The 22,311-nt window shown below is 41.8% G+C and overlaps 2 protein-coding genes across 2 annotated transcripts; one reads left to right on the top strand and one right to left on the bottom strand.

Moving 5' to 3' along the window:
• Positions 1 to 7: 7 nt before the first annotated feature.
• Atpsyno (ATP synthase subunit O, mitochondrial) lies at positions 8 to 1,255 on the bottom strand. Its single transcript, XM_078191753.1, has 4 exons — positions 1,117 to 1,255; positions 886 to 930; positions 637 to 747; positions 8 to 562 (listed from the first exon to the last, which is right to left on the bottom strand). The coding sequence occupies exons 1-4, from the start codon at positions 1,135 to 1,137 to the stop codon at positions 116 to 118; spliced, it is 624 nt and encodes a 207-aa protein (XP_078047879.1). The 5' UTR covers positions 1,138 to 1,255; the 3' UTR covers positions 8 to 115.
• A 7,838-nt stretch (positions 1,256 to 9,093) lies between these two features.
• Positions 9,094 to 22,071, top strand: LOC144476064 (uncharacterized). Its single transcript, XM_078192630.1, has 4 exons — positions 9,094 to 9,332; positions 20,216 to 20,313; positions 20,558 to 20,747; positions 21,365 to 22,071. The coding sequence occupies exons 1-4, from the start codon at positions 9,324 to 9,326 to the stop codon at positions 21,488 to 21,490; spliced, it is 423 nt and encodes a 140-aa protein (XP_078048756.1). The 5' UTR covers positions 9,094 to 9,323; the 3' UTR covers positions 21,491 to 22,071.
• The last annotated feature ends 240 nt before the right edge of the window (positions 22,072 to 22,311 follow it).

Below are 22,311 nucleotides of genomic sequence, written 5' to 3'. Positions count from 1 at the left end.
CACAGTCTAACAAAAATTCAATTTTCATAATTTATTATTTAACGATGTACATTTTACTTGTAATTGCCTAAATGAGTACTTGATCCTTTCTCATGTTATTTATAGATAAAAATGATTACGCTGCCTGAGAAATGAGATCACTGTACTTCTTAATTTTAGCAGATACGCTCATGTCTACATATTTATCACCTACCGATACAATCATTCCACCAAGGATGCTAGGATCGACTTTTGTGACAATTGACAAAGTTTGACCTTGTTTCAAGAATTTTTTCAATGCAGTCTCAAGCTGGGATTTCATATCTGCTTCAAGTGCTTTCGCCGTTATTACTTCGCAAACAATCTCACCACGGCTAGCAGCCATCAATAATTTAAATGTATTAATTATAGCATTTATATTTCCCAATCTACCATTTTCTGCGAGCAGACTCAACAAATTAGTAGTTTCTTTGCTTAAACTCATTTTACTGCTGACAGCTTTAAGAGCTTCTGCTTTAAATTTTCGCTTAATTGATGGATTCTTCACAAATTCATCGAACTTCTTATCTTTCTTCAATGTATCCTAGTATAACATAATATATAAGTGGAAGAATGAATTACAACATTACGTTGCAATTAAAAATGTGTGGTACATACTTGCACTTTAATAAGATCTTTTTCTACGTTGCTCAATGTCTTTTGTTTAGTAGCAGCTGAATAAAGGGCTGAAGCATAGCGCCCTTCCACTCCAAATACTTGGATGGGTGTCTAATAAATCAAAGAATCATCGTTATTCTTAGTAAATCGATACTTATTAGTAAAATTATATTACAGATTTGGATACGAAGGTTAAGTATCTTTTTGGTTATATAATTTTTCGACTAATTAATATATATAAAAATGTACCTTGACCATCTGCTCTCGCAGAACAGAGGTGGAGAGTGACCGGGACTAGGAAAAAGAAATAAATTTATTATTTCCATAGAACTTTTATAAAACCGAACAATGTTTTCATTTTACTATTTCAACAATTAAGTTGTCACAAGAGTTTATGCTATAATTAGAACACCAATGTTGTCAACTATTGTTTTATTTCATCGTCGAAAACTAATAAATACTTTTTGTATCATTACTTACAATTACTCTGCTAAAAGACATTTTGAAAAACACCGTCAGTACGATTAAACCTTAGAACCTTAGAAGGTGGACCTACACAACCACCATGATATTACATAAGTCACTTTAATGTCTATGATCTGATTCAACTTGAGACGAATTTCAAAACTTCAAAAGCGACGTCTATAGTATGATGTGAAACTGTCTTAAGGCGGTTGATTTAAACTTTTTATTTTTTCGTACATAGATGACGTGAACAAGTCAATTAAATACAGTCAATAATTACAATCAGTGTTGACTAGTATCTAATTAAAATATGTGCGAAATTAAGCTTATATATCAAATGGGGAGGTATTAATCGATAATAAGAACCTCAAACCACGTAGTGGCTAAATACTCAGACCGTTAGTTGAAAGCATAGATGATTCTTGCCACCTTTGCGATTGGATACAATTTAAAATTCGGCAAGAATCTATTACTGTTTGGACGGTAATAGCGCTTCTTGTGGAGATCTCTCGAAGCTCCATTCGAAGTTCGCACAACGCCAATTAGGAAGTGGCAGAACGTTGAAACTACTAGCCAAAATCATCTGTCGGTCATTTGGTTAACAGTTTGAGCGTTTTGCCATTTACTAATTGGAGCTGTACAAACCTCTAAAAATGCTTCACCATTTTGCGACAAGTAGCGCCACTATCATGCAATTTTGAAATATTAATTTAAGCATAACTTTGAACCGATTTTAAACTGTTTCCATGGAAATTTGTTGAACTTTTAAGGAGTTAAATAAAAACTGAAAAATCGCACTGTCAAATAGATTTACTTATAACGGTAGACAAACCAAGTCTAAAAATCATTATATCCTACTCAATATTTCGATAAAAGATGATTGAATTTCCACGTTAAAAAATCGTTGAAAATTAAGAAATTTGAATCGATACAGCGAAGATAAATAATTAAATTTCTCAACGGGTTATTTCGAATCAATATTAAATCGTATCCCAATGGAAACTTCGAACTTCCAAAGGGTCGAATGAGAGCTGAAATATCGTATGTACAAAATAGTTTGAAAAAAGTTAGTTCTTATGAATAATGTCGCCATTTCCGATAACCGTTACGTTTTGATACTCTTGCGTTACCATTGCGAAAACCTTCGAGTTTCGTAAGATTTACTAGAAAACAACAAATTTTATTTGAACCTCGGCCAAAACGGTCGTACTTCATGTCTGTTACGCTTTTAACGATCGCCGTGCGTAATAAGACGGCATTGCATGGTCTTCTCGTCGAAGATCTCGAGCGTTTGACGTGTAATTTTATCGCTAATCAGGCCGTCGATTGTCATTAACAGTTTCACAACGCCCGCAATCTCCGCCTTACATTTAAGTCGTCTTAAGGGAACGCGGACTGAAACTTTTGTATTATTTTCAATAAATCGCTATTTCGATCACCGTGTTCTTCTTTGGCTTCCACCTGGCCTCCGTTCACGGAAATGTTCCGATGGGAAGCTTGTTTGCGCAATCGTGAGCCGATCGAGGAACACCCTTATAAATCACCGAGTCGAATCAGCGAGAAATTTATGGAAATATATTTCCCAGGAACCGGAACCGCTATGGTTTCTCAGAGCGATTTTCCAAAGACAAGCTGGAAGACTTTTCTTCGTAACATCCTGGCTGACTCAATACCGCTGACTTCATCTCGCTCCTCTATTCAGAGACATCCGCTTTTACGTTCATCGCATTATCCAACTTTTCTGTCCAATCACCACCGACAGATTAACGTGATTAGTGGTCGAACGTAATCCGGATTAGCAGAAAAAATGGCCCCTTAGCATTACGTGTTTTCCTCGAACTAATTTAATCATTTCTCCTACGAGCCGAACTTTCGGCGCAATATTGGATTGTAAGCACGTTCTTCTGATACATGCAATCGACGCAATAACGGCACAGCAAGTATCTCTTTGAGATTATACATCTTGTCATTGAAATTCGGATTTTGCCCGTATCTGTTTTTTAAGTAGGCAACTTTTTAATTTCTGTTGCATTAGTTCGGAGAAATATTTGCTCTTTACTGTCATCAAGGATACGCAGCACGATACGCGTGGCCCTATATGTAGAATATGGAAGGCGCAACGTAGCCCTCGGAGCCGTTAAATGGGGGGGACGCGGTGATTGTCGAGAAAACCGTGCAGGTAACATCAGTTTGTTCAGCTTCGGGCGAAGGTAACTGGCATTAAAGCATTTCTCGGGCGTGCAGTGAGAGTCGCTGAAACTGCTCCGGGTGGAAACCGGCCACGGCAGCGAACCGAATGAACTTTTTAATACGTCAGTCGTACCGTTCCAACGGTATCCTGTTCGTTTTGCTGGTAGCCAGTTTTGCTTCTACAGAGTGCGCACGGTCTCGTGTTTCGCTGGAGATTTTTCGAGAAATGGCCGAATGGGCGAAATGCAATACAATATATTTTTTTTGTCCTTCGCGCGTGCCCAATCGAGGAGAAAGATAGGAGGGGGGGGGGGGGGGGAGAAGGAGTCGAGATTAAAAGGGAGAGGACTAGAAAGGGAGACAAAGGGGAGAAGCTGGAGAAGCGTAGGCTGCTGGCGCCCAGACGAGCTTGTCTGACATTCATAGATCTTCGGGTGAAGTATTGTTCGGTTAATGGCAGCGTGTCGTTTCACTGGAAATAGGCGGTGTTACGTTCCACCCCGTTTTTTTTTATTATCCTGTACACCGATAATCATTGCGCCGATAATAACCGAGCGATTTTTTTCCAATCGATTCCGCACCCGACACCTCGTGCTCTCGAAATTTACGTGTCCGGTTGTGTACCCGTAGGCGCCGGGAAAATCCCACCCCGATCCTGGAAAACCTGAGAACCGTACCCTTTTTCTCTCGCTCTGCTTTAAAAGGATTTTGCGTCATCGAGCGCTCCTCTCCGCGTGGATAAACAACCATTGTTTGAACATCGAAAGGCAGGAAATCCTAAAAAGCTGCGACTTGGGAGAATTCCGAGGTTCCGACTGACCTGCGGATGTTCCACCGAGAAAATCAGCCGCGTTGCTTTTATTTTATCGAAACGCATCTTCGTGGGATTCTAGCGGAATTGACGTCGATGCTCACAAATGTGCGTTCCCTCTGCAACAATTCATTGTCAATCGAAACACCAATTTTATCCGAGACTTTTTTAAATCATCCTAATACTAATATAAGAGTAGACTGTTAATCCTGTCAGAGTGCTCGACAAGCAGCAGTACGGGCAAGAAAACGGTGCAAGAACGAATCGTAAAAGTAAATTGATATCTGCTCGTACGCATCGTTTGCGCTCTGGAAAGTGGAGATTGAAAATTAGCTTGACCTGTCGGTGTCGTTTAACTCGCCTGTCTGTCATTATAGGCAGTATCTACTTGCATTAGCCTCAATAAATACGTGTTTCGATTACGCGGACTGTTGCCACCGCAATAGATACGGGATAATACAGCGGTATCATCAGTGTTTGTAGTAAGCAGCAGTGGTTAACACCAGACAGATCCATTAGATCATCTTATTCCTCGATACACGGCCAATGAATTTCCAAACCCGATTTTCAATTGTTTTCTATTATTTTTTCAATAAGAGAAATAAAAGAAACGGTGTTTAGCTGTCTTTAACACATCCGAGATAACTTCTTCGTCGAACTATTCCGTTAACTGGACTGGGATACGAACTTGTACTTGACCCAACTTTACTTTTACTTTTACTTGGTTTAAAATCATATATAGTTATAGCTTCCGAAAAACGCGTCCAACGTTGAGAAATATTACGGCGAGCGCGGGGCGCCGCGTAAAAACAAGAAGCATCGAATAAAATGGCGAAGTTGGAGCAGTATTCTCATTTCTCATTCACCAAAGTGCCTTGAGATCCGCGAACACTCGTTCCACGGTCGGAAACGCTGGTTTGCCAGCTGTGGCGTAGCGCAAATATTGCAATTGGTACTAGCTTGACCCATTTATAAAGATTTTGAGTAGCGAACTTGTTAATTTCGGTGAGCGAATATTGAAATTGATCCGAGCGAGGAGGGCAACGACTCGGAGCAATTTACTGCCGCGACATAATCGGCCCGCGTGTCACGCAGCGGTGATAAATGCCGAATTACGCGAATCCTTGGTCGCGGAGGCGCCGCGACGTCTGTCGTCCATACCTCTTCAACGTCACGTCGCGCTTTCTTTTCGATTTCTCTCGCTTCTTTCCTTGCTTTTCTGTTTTCTTACCGGCGCGAGGTGCTTCTATCTCTCCGTCCCCATTGATGTTCGGATAATTGAGAATTAATTGCCACCGACCGCGGTGGTCGTTACCCTTTCTTCGTCCGGTTCTGTTATTTTTTCCTATGAAGGAGAAGAGCAAGAAAGCTCGTTACGATTTCATCGACCTGGCAACGATACCAAGTAAAAATTAGCGAAACCAGGAGATCTGTAGATCTACCGACTTACGCCAGCGTCCATAGACGCCCATCAACAAGAAACCGTTCGAAATCAGTCGAAAAATTGCACAATTGTTCTAAAAATCGCCCAACCTCTCTCCCGAAACGCGTTCGCCGTCGCTGTGGTCGACCATGAGCGTCCGACTGTTCTGCAGCCTCCCGTTCACCGTCGGCGACCGTCGTCGTCAAGCTTTTTCAGCCCTCGCGCATTTCTCAGTAACATTTTCTATTTTTAAGCACTGCAAACTGTTTGATTTCAAAGCGAAGTTCACAAAATCATCTAAAAAGTTAAGAAGATGCTCGAAATCGCAGGGGATCATCGATGGGGTATTTTAAAGAATTCGAAAAGGGGTTATTTCGATTCGTTCGACGGTTTTAGTCCCAAGTTTCTACCAGAATGCCCATATAGGTTGGCCTTGCATCTAGCGACGTTTTGTTGCTGCCAGTGGGCGTGCTGGCAAATAATGCGAGTTCCTCCGAGCCGTGAACGGTGCGTGAAAATTCGAGGGAAAACCAAAGAAAAAACCGAGGAGCAGAAAAGATACCAAGACGAAGAGCGAACGATGGCTTTTCCACATTACACAGCCACCTGGCTGCCAAGTCTTGCCTGTCGGTTTTAATGAGACCCACGCGCCCGAGTTGTGGGTTAATTATTTCTCGAAAAAAATCCCGCGGCTGTAATTCTTACGTTCGTCGAGCACCGCCCGGTAGGCGATTTCTCGAGTGCATCCCTCGACGCTAATATCGATGCGATACAAAGAGTTAGCGCGACCTGTTCGCGTCGGAAACCATCGATCTAGATCGATTTTCGTTCGAGACTAACTGTCGAATGTGTTTTCGACGATCCGTTTCTAATGGAGCAAAGCAACTTTATACGACTTTCGAAGAATGAACACCGAAAGAGGAAGAGAAGTTGGAGGAAGACAGTGGCAGCCCACTAGAAAATTAAGTCAAGGTTTATTGACTTTACCGCTGCGAAAATTCGTATGTCTCCGGTGTCATCACACGTGTTATACCCCGTATCTTTCCTAAATAGCACGAATTGAATTCCTGCGTCGTTCCCCACTCTTTTCTTCTGAATTTTGTGGCTCCTTCTCGCATACCGCTCCTAACTACTTCAATATTCTTCCACAGGATTGGAATTTTCCTCCTCTTTTACAGATGCGGGACCCTCCTGTCTTCGCGCGTTTCTATTTCATTACCATTTCCATGGTGTTTTAATCATTTGCTAGTATTTCAGCTTTATTCGGTTTATTCGGGTCAGCTTTAACTTGCGTGAACTTATTGTTCGTGTCCGTGAGAAACGAGCGAACTAAGGAATAGTAACCGCACAGTAATAAATCTGTTAATTTGTCAGTGACTTTGTATCTAGATATATTAGAGATTTTAGAAATGATTTTCGAGTCGAAGAAGAAACCCATCTTTAATGTCAGTCCAAAATTAAAAAAATAATTGGATAGCGTCTCTGAAGAAGTTGCTAACTCAATTCTACAACAATTAAAATGAACGGTAGCAGACTGGTTAATAGGCGACGGATTGAAACCGAGAGCTGCGGGCCAGTGGTGTTGCGAGGGAGGAGAATAAAGTAAGAGAACGTCTCTTTCACTCAAGCGAATTCGAAACGATCCTAATTCGGCTAAACACAATGCTGGAGTACGTACGAATGCTCTGAAAAGAAATCGCAACCGTTCCCGAAGATTACTAAAATAACCTTCCCGACTTTCTCTCTTTTTCGAACGTATAAAAATGAAGCACTATAATTCTGACGCAGCTTCGATACGAAACATTTAAGGAGAATCTTTAAAGAATATTACATTGCCTTTTACTCGGAGTTTTCTTAACATTATCGGACACTGTTCCCAAGATATTATAAGCGCAGTTGAAAAATTCGAGCCTTCGTGCGGAACAACTTTTCGACGACTGGATAACGTAAGAGTTTTTCGAACAACCGTGTCGGATGGTTCAATTTATGAAAAACAGAGTAACAGAATGTTCGCGGATGTTTCACGTAGGACGGACGTTATCCTGGTGGGCAGGATTCGCTGGCGTGATCATTTAAATTTGAAGCAACAAGCATTCCTGCGAACCGCGCGACGAGCATTGTATTCGAAAGACTATCTTCGCGGTGTCAAACTATGTTGCCGCCTGCAACTTTTCCCTTCAATCACCGGCGAATAGAACTCGCGGGCTGCTCGGTAAAACGCGGTCCCTTTAATTCGGTTGAAAACTATACGCTGTAACACCAATCCATCAGCGACGGCGGATACTCGCGTCGGTGCTCCGTACACGAGAACTCAACGTGTTATGAAAAAATTCCTGTCGACGCATATCGACGATCATTGTTATTAATTACAGTATAGAAAACACCGCGGAGGGAGAGCAAAGTTCTAATGGAGAACAGCTGCAGGTGAATGGGGAACGTTTATTCGTAGCGTGTCCACTCCGAAAAAAGTTCGACGTATGAAAATCGTCGCATGAAACTTACTTATCGTATAGAAATTAATTGAATTTGTTAACGAAGGAGTGTCGATGACGTCAAGGAAGTCCATATTGAATATATATCTGTGTTTTATCTGAGTGCGACAATATCAAACCGTACAGGACTAGCGTAAAATAGATCGTTATCTTCTGACAGAGATAGAGATCCCGAAAAATCAACGCAATTACATTTCGATGTTACATGGATTCGATCCCGATATCGTAGCCCGAAAATGGTTGCCCGTTCCCAATATTTACAGAGCGCTGGCTTCTCACAATTAATTTGTTAATTCGCACAATGCATCATTGAATTGCTCGACAACTTTTCTTTCCGACGTTCCAATCTATTTCTCGAACACGGCGAAGAAGACAATAGCGACGAAAGAAAAGATGTCGAATAATTAAAAAAGAAAAAGAAAACGAATTACCTTTGCACTGTCTTTATCAACTAGGCAGCATCTTGCGCAACAGAACCTCGCATCTCGATGGATTTGGCATTTCCGAAGCAACATGCAGCCAGATCGATCGAACATCGGCAGACAATCAGTGACGCACGTCGCGGCTGGTCCTCGCAAAAAAATCGGCGAAACAATGACGTCGGCATTCGAATAGTAAAGTAACGTGCTACGATGCCCGAACTCGGCTTCGGCGGGGCTCCATTCACCAACTTTCATTCATGAGTCTACGTAAGGGGCTCCCGAAAGCAGTTTTTCTTGGCGGTCGGTGGTACCATCGACGCGGTTCTCCGTGATATCATCGTTCCGGGGTGGAGATTCGCTCCAATGACGTAACGAGGAGCGAGCAAGAGAGCGAGGGGAAGCTCGAGAGAGTAAGGGAGAGAGAAAGAGAGCAAGAGGGGGTAAGGGAGAGAGAGAGAACGTGTAACGGAGTGAGGGAAAGGGTGCAGAACACATACGGGGCGGCCACTAACAACGTGGAGGAGGAACACGTCGGTGGTGGGTACAAGCGGAGGGCCTTTTGGTGGCACAGAAGAAGATCGTCGAAGAGGGGCGAGTGGTTGCAGTATAAATGTGGCCCGCGCAAGCTCCACCAATCACTCGCCCTCTGACCTCCAAACTCAGAGGCTACCGCGGTACCAAACCACCCCCTCTTCGTACACGTCAGACTCGCGGAAAGAAGCTATCTCAGCGACTCGCCGAATCCGCCAAACTCGTGACTCGTGACACTTAGCCTCTGAACGCTGCTGATCAGCTGGTATCTTAGAACCGGCTCCCTTAGAAGACCTAGGACCTGCCGGCTGATACCGGGACCGCGTGGCCGCTCCGATAACCTCCTACTCGAGATGACTACGGTGAGTGCAACCTTTACTTTATTTCGCGGGAAAGTCTCATTTCTTAAATGTGTCAAATTTTCGCTCGTTCCCGATCTTCTTCGACATCGAAAGATTTATTCTTGAAGATTTGTAATGTGTCTCGATACTTTCGATCGTGCCCAGTCTTCTTCCACGAACTCGTTAGATGGACATTCGACTAAATTGTGTGTGAAAATCCAAGAGTACAGTTTTACATTAACATATCCAGCACAGAAAGGATTAGAATCAGTGTAATAAAAAAATGATGAATCGAGTACCTGGTATCGTACACCTTAGCTTTTCAATTTTTATTCAATTGTACAAATTACTTCCTTCATGTGACATTTTTGAAATAGCAGTTCTCAGTTGTGGATCTATGTAAGAATTTTAGTTTGACAGTTTATGTATATCGTTTCTGGTCACCTGTGTCTCTAAAGATTCGTGTATCAATTTTTATTCTTCGAAAATCGGTATATCTTTAAATACTTTAACATCTACGCAAAACTATTTCCGGACAATTTTCTTCTCGTCCTGTCCATTCTCACTCGAAGATTCTCGTTTCACACGGTACGCGATGATCTACAAAACTGATCCCACTAGTAGGCTGCTCGAATTTGTGAACAAAATAAGTAGATAAAATATAAAATGGTTATAAAGTGCAAAGATTAATACCATCGGTGCATTATTCACGATTTATTTAAATTATTGAGAAATTATGTCATTTATATTTAATGTCTGTTTATCTCTGGTTCTTGCGTGTAGAAATCACTTGGTCTAACAAATCCATATGATTTTCATATATTTTCTAAGGAGTTGCTAGTGCCGATAATTTCGCAATGAAATTATTTTCTTAAAAAAGAGAGCATAGTTTTTTAGTAAGAAAACTAGTGAAACGATGAACGTAGAAAGGACAAAAAGCCGGGCCTGATGAGAATTGATTTTTACGGTTTGATACTGGCCGAAGCGGATCAAATTAATGCAGGTTCCCCTTTCCAATTAGAAAAAGCGTTCCATGCCCCGAGAATTTTGATGGGTGTTTGTTTGGCGCTCGCGTCTTCGGGAAATCGAACACCGCACTGTCGAATCCTCGCGGAAGACGTAACGAGGCTTGTATTGGGCAACTTGGAATTCGGCGGTGCACGGGCCGCCGAGCCGCGCGGCGCGGCGCGCCTAATTTGCTTTAAAGTATAGCGTCCGGGGTTGAGGGCGAAGGGAAATAGAGGTGTGACGTGCACGAGGGTTACGGCGAGCACAAACATTTCGCCTGTCGTCCTACCTCCGTCGAATCGCGCTGTTGTACGGTTTTCAGCTTTTAGCACCGGCATCGTCGGAACAGGACTGACCCGGTTCCTAATGTTTTCGCATCGATTTCGAAGTTTCGCGCGTTTTCTACATCACGGGACCCCCGTCGTATCAATTAGTCCGCATATTTAACTCGTTCGCTGGAACGCTCTCAGAATTTCAGTGATTCATAGAATGAACAAGTTTCGGTGTTCGCATCGGCGAGCCAAAATATATATATACGCGGTGCTAATTTTCGAGGGAGTTTTGTGGCGTGGGTGAATTCAGGACGCGAAAGTTGCAAGAAAAGTTCACGCACGTATGTATGTACGACACGATCCTATTTACTAGTTACAGCCGCTTTTGTGTTCCAATATATTTTCGCGTTTACATATGTATACGATGTGTGCATACGTTCGGGGGATTACACATGTCGCCTCGAAGTAAAACAGCAATACCGAATGTTTATGCCGTTACAGCAATGAAATACTGAAATCATATTGCCGGACTGTAGAATTTTGTACAGTGGGTGTTTTTTTTTATTAATCGTAATCGCTCGAATCGGAACAGTGCGGGGTTATTGGTATCGGCGCGCGTAACGTGTTATGTACGAGTGAAACCTGGCCCCCACGGGACTTTATATTTTCAGCGAGTAGAATCGCATAAAGTCCCGTTCGAGGATGGTCTTTTACTAATCGTAACTCTTCGAAATCGGAATAGTGCCGAGTTCATCCTATTTGACAGTAAATATATCTATCCGAGCACGCATTCTCCGGAAGGCAATCGTGCCCGCGACGTGTCGCTGGCCACGGTCATTCTCCGGGGACGATCGTAAAACTCAGAGATCTATTTTTATTTACTCGAGATCGGGAAATTTCGATGCACCTTATTTCCATTTCGTCGGGCACGGCCACGATACTCCGGAGAATGTTATGACGAGATAAAATGCGCGCGGCGATAATTCATCGGTTGTCGAGTCGAATTGAATCGCGATGGAACGCTTTAAGTATCTGCTACAGGCATCGCGAGAACGATGCGCGCGATAAGAATGTTACCGTCTGGAAAACAAGAATTCGTGGTCCTCCTTACCATTGATTCGTATTTCTTTTGCGAAAACGAGGTTTTAATTATTTAATATTAATTATTAATTAATACATAATTGTGAAATATATACATTATGATATTAAATGCTAGAATTATCGAACACTAAATGACTAGTTTGTATCGCCTTTTAAACTACCTGGATCGTATTTCTCAAAAGAGTACAGAATTTTTCTAACAAAATATGCCTTTCAACTTATGTTTATTCTTAACTGTGTATTTTTTACTCGCATAGAATGCTGTCAGTTTATTGCTTAATGCTTAGTTCAATAGAAACAAATAATAAACTAGAGTAATAAAATAATAAACATAAAGAGCCAGGTTATTAGGAAGAACTGGTCACGTCCATCCGCGAGCCACACCAATGGGCCTTTCCATCGAGAAAAACCCCGTCTAAGGGCCATTATACGACCGTCTTGGGCCCGTTTTCTAATTCTATGAAATTTACATATAACTTCAGTTCTTGAAGTCAATACTTAACAGCCGGAAAACGTTGCCGAGTTTAAAGAGTCAGATTTGACCCGAGCCAAAATTTGCATACCTCAGACATTCTGAAAAAAAAGGTAAAAGACATTTCCATCAATTTTAATCCGATTGCAATAAAAATGTCAAGAAACAATTAAAACATAAAAATCAAAGTTTTTGGGATTTCTAACCGAGCATGGCATCTTAATGTCTTTAGACGAGAGACGCGCCTGTTGGCCATTCCGCGTGCACCACAGTTTGCAAAACTTTTAACTAAAATAGCACAGCATAATAAGAAGTGGCAAACTTGGTATACTAATTGCATCGTTTCTGTATAGAGTCTCGCGTTATCGGTGTCCGCAAACTCGATAAAACAGTGTTCCTCGGAATCATTGACAAAGTGGGCCGCACAACAGTCAGCTGGAACCGTTCCTCCGCCTCCCTCGTACACCCTCGGGCGATTGTAAACGGTATCTGATATCAGAGGCAAAAGAACACGTGGGAAAACGACCGTCTTCGATAATAACGCGACACATCTTGCCGGGAAAATACCGCTCGCGGCGCGATCATACATTCCACCTGCGACAAGGGACGAGCATCGTCCTCCCACTCAATTTATTTAGCTTTTTTTCATTTAATTTTTTACCCGAAACGAACCGACGGTTTCGCGATCGATGGTCTAACAGTCGGCGCCTGTTTTCAGACAGGATTGACAGAAATTCGCAATACGTGGAAGCGATTTTGCCTCAAGAACTTAACGTTATGAAATTATTGATTCATACTACGTTAAATTATCCACAATACCAATAAATAAGAAATAATAATATCTTTCCAATTACGGTGATAATTTTTAGTGGTTTCTGATCAAATGGTTTAATATTCGTTACGTTGAAAAGACAGTAAATCATTGTAGGATGCATAAATAATACGAATATCGCAACAATGAGACAGCTCTTGTGTCGATTTGAGTTATTGGCGCAGGGAGAGAGAGTTACGGTTCTTGATTCACGGCACCGAAAGACGTAGAAGGTTTCCGTTCCAATTCGATATTTTACGTCTTTACGATACCGGTTTTTATCATTTCAATGCGCCGTTTTCACGCGATTACAAAACGTTTTTCCCGTGTAATGGCAAACTTTTCTATGCTGTTACGAGTCAAGGGTACCACTGGCTACCGTCGCACTTTTTCGGTACTGTCGCGATTAACGCTGTACGGGCGAACCTCACCGCGGCGCCAAGGATTTTCGTAGGAGCTCGTTACGATAGTTATGTCGACACTGCCCACGGTCGGCGACCATAACTATTTACGAGCGTAATTTCATTCGTCCATCCGGTTTTCTGGCTTCCACGATAATTATAGCGAGGAGACATGACGATTCATCTTTTCGAAATTAAATTCTCTGGTTGATTACGTTGTTATAGCAATCTCACCGAATAGTTAAAATTTATTAACGATTTACTCACCGGAAGCCTATCGATGAGCTTCTCAATCGCTCAAAGCTCGATAATCTTTCTCGGAAGAAGCTGTACGTTACATAAAGTTTTAATTATTAAAATTCGACTTTAAAATGACTATGAGATGGTAAAACGTGAGTGAGATGACTATCAGTTGATAAAACGTCGAGTAGATTGTCGGCAAATACAAATTAAAGTGTAACTTTAATCTGCATCATCTGCTGTTCCCGTTTATCCTATTGTTGTATTACTACTTCAGAAATCTCATGTGTTGGTTTTGGTGTTAGAATAGCTCCGGGTGCGAAGAGTTAAACGATCGAAGCTGAGTTTCGAAAGCAATTCAGCGCAGAAAGAATGCCATAATCGGTCCTTGCGGCGCAGCTCTGCCGCCGGAAACCGCGTTTCGTTACGCGCCCGGAGGATAAATTAGAGGGGATGGGAAATGAAAACAGGTTGAAATTGGCTCGAAAAGAAACTGCAGCGTTGCGCACCGAACGCAGAAACCGCTTGGCGAGAAAAGGGTGAAGAGCTTTTTGTATGCCAGCAGACAAGGAGACGCCAGGTTGTCCCACATCCCACATCCAGACCGTGGCGGGGGTTAAATCGCGCGTTCATGGCGCTTCTCCACCCTCGGGTTTTTGCTCTCGTGTCCTCCGGCTCTCATACCCCTCTTCAGATTATTTACGCCTCTGTCGTGTCTGTGTTTGATCTCGCGAACGAATAAAACAGTATCGCCGATTAACCGTCGGCCGAGTGGATCGAGATAAAAGTATCTTATCCGGTCTTGAACGATCGCCGCGTTTCCTCGATCTCACTGACGGACACGCGGTCAATCTCGACGCTTTAGATGATAGATTGCTCGGATATCTCAGCATTTACCTCGCCTCTGTTAAACATTCGTATAAATATCCTTTTTCTCTACCTTCTTTTTCCTGCTCGGTCTTCTTAATTCCGAGACCCTTTCAACGCTACAGCGCCGTCGCAACAACACGATTAAACTACATTCGCTCGTCATCGTAATTTCACCTTGGGTCGGAGAGTTTCTCTTTTCATTCTTGTCGAGCTTCGGGGACTTAATAACCCTTCGACTACTGGATCCTTTGTGCATTCGGTGGCGCTCTTATCTTCAAGCGCGCTGATTGCAACGGGAGAGCGGTAAATTAATAATTTACACCTCTGCGGATTTCTCTGCTTCGAGAAACCATCTTCAAACGTTTGCAACGACACGATAAATGTTTCCCAAAAAATATCGCCGTTCCCGACTGCGAGCATTTATTGGAATTCAATGGAATCTATGTCAAATGGATTGAGAACTTAGAGACGAAGATCAATATCTTAATTCTGATTTTGTAACATCTTTTTGGAGTTGAGTCGAGTTCCAGCAACGAGCTCCGTGTACATGGTTCAGGTTTGTGATTACGGCTGTATCCGCAGGACGAACAAATTCGCGAAAATTCTGCTCGGCGCGGGTTAATTGTTGACATACCCGTGGTCACACACACAGAGAGCAACGTGAAAGTCGTTTGATTGGTTAGGGGAACAAAAACTATCATTTTCTTGTTGTTGTTTCGCCGTGTTTCGTTTCAGTAGCGAGCATTGCCATCGTGTCGGGAAAGAGCTCGATCATTCTTCTCTCGATCGAGAAGACGAAGTTCGTCGCTAAGTAAACTAGGGATCGAATATTTGTTGCCCGACGATGGTTCCCATAACGCGGAAAGTTAGGGCGAAACCGTTCGATGTTACACTTCTACTAGAAGGGGGGTGGTGGAACGGGGTGCGTGGGACGACGGCACACCATCGCGATTTCGAACGCCTGCACAGTTCCGAAATAGTACCGTCTCGTTAAAAGTAATTTGTACAATCAATGCTGCCCCCACCCTCCTCCTTGTTTCCAATCGTTTTTCAATGATTTTTACAATTGCTAGGTTATTGTTAAAAATCAATTTTCAAATTCGAGCCGATATTTCCATCATCGACGCGACAGCGCTGATAGGCTTCCGCTAGGTAAAGTGTTCATTTTTCATTCGGTTATTACGGCAGATCGATCGTTTGCTCGTCGTCGAAGTTCACGGAACGTGATCATTAGCTTGCAGCGTCCAACACGTGTCCGTCGTACCTGTTCCGTTAATGATCCCGTGATTGTAACTAGATATAAAAGCTTTGGGAAATCCGATTCCGGCCGGGTGGCATGCAAAATTTGTGGAAGAAATGATCAAAGTAAATGGGCTGGGTTTGAAAAAAAATTTATCGATACGGTTCTTGTTAACGTCGCCCGTATCAAATACATTACGGGGAACCGAGATTTTCACAGGACGAATATACGTTGCGTTTTACCGTGCCGGGTGTCCTCGTAGGGAAATTTTGATACGATAAGCAAACTTTCTTTCCCGCCCGGAGGTCCTCTCCGAACTCCAAGGACAAAAGGTTTTCCCACCTTGGGATTCCGTGGGGAACCAGCTTCCATCGCGAAAGACTGCGAAATTATTCTTACGACGCGTTCGATCATGTTGTGTTTTAATGTGTCGTCCCTCGAGCAAACAGCGGCCAACGGATTCCACGAAAACGCGGTAATTGATACCGGGAAAGGGGTTCCTTCGATAATTAATTCTCTGTTACGGATTGTTACCGGTGTTTACGTTCGATTTAATCGATGCCCGGGCGACCTTAAATTAAATTGTGGGAACCAGTGCCCTTCGTTCGCTGGAAACCGTTGATCCCATGGGTCACGTAGTTCTTACTAAAGGCGGCAAACTGTTGATCTCGCAGCTGAGAGGAATTGCCTGGTATATTCCATAAAGTATAGAATATTTTCGCTTTGTTGCGCCTCAGTATCTATAGTCAACTATATCATCAATACTCTATTATATCTGATTGATTGCAACAAAATTTAGTTGCGTGTATGCAATCGAAACGTTATCCAATGGAAAGGTTAACAAGAGCAGCTTGAAAAATATGGTATATAGTATCGACGACTTCAAGACAATAGTTTGTAATTGCTCGTTGTATTCGCAGCGCATTTCCTCAATTGAGATCTCTAACGGATGAGCAGCCAATTGAAATTACAGTTCGATTCGCGAATACAGTGAAATCACGCGTCGCGCGAGGGGGGAACATTGTGCTACCTGTGTACCTTAATGAAGAAATAGGAGTAGGAACGGGAGAGGCACCCGTCGCGGCACCTTGTAAAGAGGCAAACGTACCGTGACACGTTCGAGCATGTAACCATAAACTCGTTTTCGAACACTCCAGCAATATTTCTCAATTAAAAGCCGGCGAGATGTTACCTTTCGTCTCGCAGCGGGAAATAAAACCACCGCGAGGGATCGCGCGTCCCTGTAATCGTGTAATACACGTAACACATTATAAATCTACACCTTTGTTGTGTTTAACAGGAGACTTTTATTGCGAATATCTGGTATTCGTTTGCTAGACGTGTTTCGATATTGACAACAACTTTCTCATGAATAGCTGTAGTCGCAAATTACTGCAATAGGAATCTCTACAGAAAATGAATATTAACATAAACGAAGATCGATGCTGCTCAATTCTTTCAATCTTTGCAACGCGCTTTATATTGGCATTGATCGCATTCATAATATTTTTAATCGCTATGGATATTTATGCAAAATAATTTTCCTTCTTTCAACAACTTCTGTACTGTTAAATTCTCAACGCAACTGCATAGGGATTCATGGATCATAAATTATAATTAGACAATTACACGCTGTGTAACCCGTTCCGTTGGCTCAAATCTCAGTTTGTGTTTCTTAAAAACGCATTCCCTCGTGGAGCAATTTCCTAAATTGCGTCTCGAACATGGAACAACGAAGTAATGCGATTTAGGGAAACTCTAGTTTATCGATGCGCGTCTAAGCATAGATAATTTAGCTTACTGCTCCGATGATCAAATGTCGGTGGAACGCATCGACGCTGACAATAAATATTCCCATTTAATGTATGCCGCACGAATTTACATCGAAGTTGAAGTGTCCCATTGATTCACCCATTTGACTTGAGGTTGCATTCGATTAGAACCCGAAGGAGTCAGAGGAATTGTTTCTTGTCCCGCGAATTTCGGGAGAGTCGGCGAAACGTCAATCGCTGCGGGCGGGCGGTGGCTTTTTCGGGATACACGTCGATCGGCAATCCATTTGCATAATTTCCGTAATTAGGATGGCCACCAATTAACTAAAATTAACCATGTGCGCTGTTGTCGCGCGTCACCGCCTACCGTCTATCCGAAATTCAGCGGTTCCTTTGATAAATTCGGAGTTAATATACAGTTGACGCCGTTGTCATAGCTGCGAGATCAGATAGCGATCAATCATAAAATAACATTAAAAATTCTATTGTTGTTCCCCTGCTTTTAACAATCATCGCGACAGTATATGACTCTTTCAATAGGAGCTTCTCACAATTGAGCGCTGTTAAAAAGAAACAGTTAGGATTGAGTTACTTAGACTGACTGGATGATTCATGGTATTGAAAAATTAAATAAAAATTCTTTAGCTGTGAATCAAGATTGCAAAATTTATTGAATAATTCTCGAATTATTTGAGTTCAAAAAAATTTTAATTGTCAAAGTTCAAGAAACCATCGAATATTTTACCAAAGTTATGTTAATTTCCTTGAATGTATCCGATTGCAAGGATAATATTCTGCCAAGTGAAACACGTACAATGACGTATGAACACTTTTTTCGAAAACTGCAGTTCGTTCGCGGAATAAAACGAACGGCATCAGCTGTCCATTAGAGATCGTTTAGGAAAAGAAAGCTACGAAAGTAAAAGAATCGAAGTGTGGGAGGGGTTAAAAATCACGCGCGCGCGACCTTACAATCCAGAACGAGCGTTCGAGAACGTGATTCGATGCTATTAATATGCGGAACGACGAACTTATTTTCGCGTCGATAATCCGTATCGCGACGATATGTAAAAAACCGGCCGGAAAACGCGTTCATAGTCATCTCGCGTAGCAAGATGTCGGGTCTTACGACTATCTACTCTACTATAGGCTTGTCATTTAATCGATAACGATCGCATCAGCGGTTTCCTTCACCAATTCTCGCGAGACTCGCCCAATCACCCGTTTAAATCTAAATCGAATGGCTCCGATACCGGATACATATTTCGCCTAAACGCGCCTTCGGTTCACCTGTATAGTTGTTTTTAACGAGTTCTCTATTGTCACCAATTTTACAAGCTTAGCAAAAACTCTACTGATCGCTATTACAGATAAAAATGTGCCGATTACCATTCCCAAGAAAAACTGCTTTAGGACACCCACGAGTGTTTTAGCTTCGAGGAAACCACCTGTAAGCGAAAACCGATTTTCTTCTTGTGAAACGTTTGCGTCGAAGCTTTTTCGCACTCGGTAATCGCGGATGCAACGCTCCGAGATGCATTAAACACCACCACATTTCCAAAGCCGATATACTTCTCTCGCAATATCCTCTCGGGAAACCCGAGTTGGAAATTGATCGAGTTGTTCGGATTTGAAGCGCAATCTGCTTGGAACCGTTTAATTATGAGGATACAAGTCGTTTGGTGACGCAGTCTTACAATCATTATTTACCCCTTGGAATACGAATTAAGTCATATTCGATGTAGCTTAATTCATGTTTTAATTCATCATTTACGTAAACTTAAGACAGACAGAAGATTAAGATTTTTTTATAAAGATCAGTAGTCTAACGATTACGTCAGCAATTCGGACAGTTGCTATAATATAAAATAGCGTGATTGAAGGCGCGATAAGAAGAAATGAATCCATTGGCAGTGAACATGAATACGTGTTCTCGGAGTTAGAAAGTTTGTTGTATACATAGATCGGCTGTTTTGTACGGGATCGTCGCGAAAGTTTCGAAGACGTCCGAAGGCGGAAGTGTGACCGTAACTCGGGCTGCTTGTTTCTCCAGTAGAATGCAAAAGTTACACGTTGACTCGTTATCCACGGTCGAATATTTCCGCTTGACATAAACAGGGGCCAGTCGCCTAAATCTTCCTAGAATCGTCCTACGCACTCCCGATATTTCTCGAACGTCAGGATTGTTAAGCTTTGCACATGGATGACTCCGGCAAGTAACAAGAACCGCGAGGGCATCGATAAGGACATCTTGCCGCAAATTGGCTGATCCAGCCGCAGCACCAACAGTAGCAGCTGTTGCTTTTCTAGCACCGTCGCGTTGGAAATAAATGGGCATCTGATATATCGATTTTGAATGAAAATGTCGGCTGCCCTCTACCTGCTGGCAAGCAGAAATTTAGCAGGCTTCGTTACGTTCAAATTTACGAAACGTGTTTATTGATTATTCATCACCGTTGTTGTTCGAATTTTTTGTTCGCTTTTGCAACAAGCCAGTGAGATCCATGTACTCCAGCTAGCAATCAGCAATATGAAGGAGTTTTGTTGCATGTCCTCTCTTATCTGGAAGAATATGGTATTTAGAATGGCATTAAGAAAAGTTAGCTCCAAGCAATAAGTATGATATGTAGCTACCGAAAAGTTATACTCCTTTCTCTTGTCTGAACAGGGTTAACAATTAGATGTGACTATTAATCCTGGATTGATTCTTTGTTTAGGTGGTGATGTATGTCCAACGGTGCATGGTGGTTCTCGCCATCGTCCTTTGCTATTTCCATATCCGAGGCGAGAAGATTCAAGACGAAGTTGACTGCGAGTGAGTACATATGCAAGCTCTTGAAACAGGCAGGATCCTCCAAAGGTCGTTCAGAAACTTGAAAAAGTGCCACTTCTGATTCGAACTTCTAGAGACCATTTCCTTTTTATCAAATGAGAATCATATTTTCAAAAAAAATTGCTGGCGAACGCCGCTTTTAGATCCACGCAGACATCGATTATATATAATGTCGTATACTGTCATTTCGCCGACATTAAAACGCGTTCTTTTCTCCACTCTCTAGAAAGCATCCATTCCATATAGAGTGCAGAGGCTCGATGTCGAGGAAACGTACGATGTTCCCAAATATATACAGACTGGGCTGCGACGGTAGCGAAGGAAACGTAAACTGCATCAGAGAATTTGAAGAAAGGCATCGCATCCCCTACAGTTCGTCATCGTTGTCGAAACTATTAATGTCTCTACTCGATAACGTAAGTCGCTCTCCTTCATCTTAGGATCATCCGATTTTTTCTCCACGATCAAACATTCAAACGTTGACTCTCGATTAACGAATTCTGGATCCATTTCGACCCTTCATGTGTTCACTACAACATCGCAACAATAAATATACTATAATCATGTAAAAGCAAGTGATAACAACAAATAAAAATCGTACAGCAGATATTAACCTTAATTCAATTAAAAACCTTGTACTGAAATGCGAAAAAGAGAAATTTACATTTACACACATTAAAACTAATTGTTGTGTGTAAAGTAATCGTGTTTCCTAGTCCTTCGTGACTCTTTAGTATTGACCTGGAAGATCGACGACAATAAATAATTTGTTCAAACAGTATTAATTATCGACGTAAATACAAATGAATAAAATTCTTACTACGTATTTTGTAAATGAGGCTTCGAGATATTCAAAGTTGAAAGTGGTAATTCGATGTACGACGGGCACACTTTTTAAATCTCAATCAGCTGACTGGCCAATTACACGCATGCGCTCATTTTAAATAGGCTTCCTGTATTAAGTTTTAAATAAATTTCAATAAAAAGTGCATTCGCGTGCAAATCAATGACAGCCTATTGATTTTTATTATAGGATCTACAAAGGGACACGACGTACTCCGCCCGGCACAAACAAAGAAATAATGAGATAGACGAACGAAGGCTACCTTTAATGCAGAATTTTTTGTCGGAATTGGATTCTTCGGACACCAACTATTAATGGACTGATCTGGAAATAAATATTTGCTCGACTCGTGCAAACATTTTTCATTAATCGAACTTTCAGAAATGTGTGTGTTTTGCCCTCTTTCTATACTGTTTACATCGAATAAAACTCCCTTTTCTCTCCCGAGCCCCCTCTCTCTCACTCTCTCTCCCTCACACGCTGTCTTCGCCCTTTCCTGGCCCCACCATACTCTCGTGACTGTCTCATGTAACAATTCCTTTTGTCTGTCCTCGTTTTTCTCTTACAACTGAGAACTAATTAAAACATTGTACCGACGCTATTAACAATACATTGTGTGCTGAAGCATCAGAAAACACGTTTCAAATTCGCAGAAATTCCTTGGATTATCCTATTAAAAAGAAGGTACGAAATTAACATCGTCGGCAATGTCGAACCTCCGCAATGTGGAAATTACTAATTAATAATGTAACCGTCGCCTTAAGCGTCACCGGCAAATGAACTTCTTGTATATATAAACAATTATTCCACAATTAGATATAACCTTGTTACGTTCAAAAGCGAAAGTATAGCAGTAAACGAAATATTTATTTACAGATATAATTTCGTGCGTTCTTGATGCGATTGACATAATGATAATTGCGCATAATATTCTGTGCGATCACACGAGAGATATCTAACATGTAAATCTGAATATATTGAAATTTTACAAGTTCTACAATAAATTCTTAGACTTATGTAGCGAAAGAAAACAATGTTTAATAATTTATTTACGCTCGTTTTAAATGTGCTACTTGTTACGAACAAGCTAGACCCATTTCCTCACGAATTAAAACTATTCCTAAATAGATATGATG

This window comes from Augochlora pura, chromosome 10, assembly GCF_028453695.1.
Source record: "Augochlora pura isolate Apur16 chromosome 10, APUR_v2.2.1, whole genome shotgun sequence".
Classification (NCBI taxonomy): domain Eukaryota; kingdom Metazoa; phylum Arthropoda; class Insecta; order Hymenoptera; family Halictidae; genus Augochlora; species Augochlora pura.
Note: the sequence above shows the minus strand (reverse complement) of the source record. Positions and strands in the feature narration are given on the sequence as shown.

What these genes read in the sequence shown, in the direction of transcription:
- Atpsyno (XM_078191753.1), bottom strand. Translation starts at nt 1,137, where the DNA reads ATGTCTTTTAGCAGAGTAATT. An exon ending in TGCGAGAGCAGATGGTCAAG is followed by an intron (nt 748 to 885) that starts GTACATTTTTAT and finishes TTGATTTATTAG; the next exon opens with ACACCCATCCAAGTATTTGG. An exon ending in AAGATCTTATTAAAGTGCAA is followed by an intron (nt 563 to 636) that starts GTATGTACCACA and finishes ATGTTATACTAG; the next exon opens with GATACATTGAAGAAAGATAA.
- LOC144476064 (XM_078192630.1), top strand. An exon ending in CAAGACGAAGTTGACTGCGA is followed by an intron (nt 20,314 to 20,557) that starts GTGAGTACATAT and finishes TCCACTCTCTAG; the next exon opens with AAAGCATCCATTCCATATAG. An exon ending in TAATGTCTCTACTCGATAAC is followed by an intron (nt 20,748 to 21,364) that starts GTAAGTCGCTCT and finishes TTTTTATTATAG; the next exon opens with GATCTACAAAGGGACACGAC.